General features: G+C 41.0%; 1 protein-coding gene across 1 annotated transcript in view; it reads right to left on the reverse strand.

Moving 5' to 3' along the window:
• Window positions 1-1,508, reverse strand: part of LOC106308972 (abscisic acid 8'-hydroxylase 1-like) — an 11,345-nt gene extending 9,837 nt beyond the window's left edge. The window contains exons 1-4 of the mRNA XM_013746068.1: window positions 1,492-1,508; window positions 1,091-1,412; window positions 662-811; window positions 415-544 (exon numbers count right to left, since the gene is read on the reverse strand). Coding sequence (XP_013601522.1) covers window positions 415-544; window positions 662-811; window positions 1,091-1,412; window positions 1,492-1,508 — 619 coding nt within the window. The remainder of the gene's footprint in view (window positions 1-414; window positions 545-661; window positions 812-1,090; window positions 1,413-1,491) is intronic.
• Window positions 1,509-2,123: the final 615 nt, after the last annotated feature.

Below are 2,123 nucleotides of genomic sequence, written 5' to 3' on the forward strand. Positions count from 1 at the left end.
AACCAAAGATCGGGTCGGGCCAAAGGTGAATCAAGCCCACTCCACTAAGTATTTTCTTAAGCTTTAAGTCTTTTGTAAAATATCTTAGGTATGGAGAAGTGTAGAGAAGTGTAGAGAAGTGTAGAAAAGTGTAGAAGGTTGTGGAACACTTGAGAAGAAGTTTCACAACCGTTAGATCGGTTTGATCTGAACCGTTCGTTGAGGAAGAGAAAGTGTATATAAAGGGGATCACCCCTCACTTGTAAAGACCCAAGTTTTAATAAGAAAACACTTCTACAAACTCTCTCTCTCTCTAAAAATCGTCCATACTCTCTCTAAGTGCTGAGCGAGTTGTCCGAAAGGCTGACTTAGCAAACCACAAGGGTGAAAGTTGCTAAGGCCGCACGTCCTGATTGTATCCGAAGAAATCAGTGCGTGACACGTCGCTATCTACTGCAAGAAGCTGATGCAGAAAATCTTCATGATTATTATTATTATGACTATTTGTTTCATTTCTCCGGTCTCTAATTATCTTTTCTAACACCTCCATAACTCTTCCTCTTGCCTGCATCATTTATAACACATCATTTATAACACACCTCTTCTCATGATTCAAACCAATCCAAGTGTAATAATCTCTATTACTTTGATGTTAAAACGTCAAAGAAGGTACTGAAATTACCATGATACCCTCGTGAAATCTAGTCCAGGGTAAATTGAGAGGAAAAGCGAGCATGGCTTCACAAACAAAGCCAACATCCCTTTGCAATGAACCCAATTCTTCTTCGCTTTCTAGACTTATTAACATCTTACACATTGCTTTGAATGTTATCTGCACCGTTAGTTACCATATTGCTCATATACTTGGAAATTTCAAATATTAAGATTGACCTTTATAAACAAAATTTATTCAGTTTTTGATTTGACTAAAGTAAAAATATCAGTCTTTTTCCAAACTTAACCATTTATTTTAGCACATAAGAGGCGTACGAAATGGGCCAAGTTGGGCCAAACTTTTCTCATTAAGGAAAACGGTTTTCTAAATAAGTCTTTTTATTAAAAAAACGGCTTATTCCTATTCAAACCATCATGCAACGTGTGTTAAACAAACCTGGAGCAAATCTGTGAGCAAGACCACTGTACCACGGTGCTCCCATCCACTAAGCGCGTCAACGACAAGTTCATCAAACTGTCTAACCATCAGAGCCGTCGATTTTTTAGAGAATAAGTTGATAAAACGGCTACGGAGAATCTTGTGATGGTGTTGAGAAGCACAAAGAAGGCTCCGGTCACCCACAAGCGCAGCTATGGACTTTATGTACCGTTTCGTGAACATCCCTGACTCGTTATTTAAAACAGCCCGAGCTGACTCAGTCGTCGACAAGAACACGTGCGTCTCTCCGAACAAACTTGTCCTAAAGCAACTTTCGTACCTGTAATATTAGTATTAAAAATATATATATATATATATATATATATATATATTAGTATTAAATAATGTCCTAAAAGTACTTCAGCCAGAAACCCATGTTGATTACTCACTAATCTCCATGATTCCTCTTAAACCCATGTTGGATTTCAGATTAATCATGTATAGATACATAGAAAATAGATATAAGAACACAGAATTTCAATAACAGAACTGATCAATTGATTCAAGAGATGACTTTCCAAAGGTTTTTGGTGGTTTTTTTTAAGAACAAAAGATGATCTGCCTCCTCATGGCTTACAGAGTATTAAAACATAGGTTTAGAAAATAAAAATGTGCATAATGAAATGACCAAAAGGCCCTTGAGAAATCATAAGTTCGAGCAAAAATGAGACGCCAGCGACCTCCGCTCGTCGCTCCGACAAGTCGCTCCATGCTTCGGGAGCGACCTCGCTGTGTCGCTGCGAGAGGTCGCTCCGGACTTGTCTCGCGTCTCCGAGTGATGGAAACGCGAGCGACCTCCGCTCGTCGCTCCGACAAGTCGCTTCATGCTTCGGGAGTGACCTCGCTGTGTCGCTGCGAGAGGTCGCTCCGGACTCGTTCTCGCGTCTCCGAGTGATGAAAACGCGAGCGACCTCCGCTCGTCGCTCTGGTAAGGTTGCTCCGGACATGAAGACGCGAGCGACCTCCGCTCGTCGCTCTGGTAAGGTCGCTC

This window comes from Brassica oleracea, chromosome C8 (genome assembly GCF_000695525.1).
Source record: "Brassica oleracea var. oleracea cultivar TO1000 chromosome C8, BOL, whole genome shotgun sequence".
Lineage (NCBI taxonomy): Eukaryota > Viridiplantae > Streptophyta > Magnoliopsida > Brassicales > Brassicaceae > Brassica > Brassica oleracea.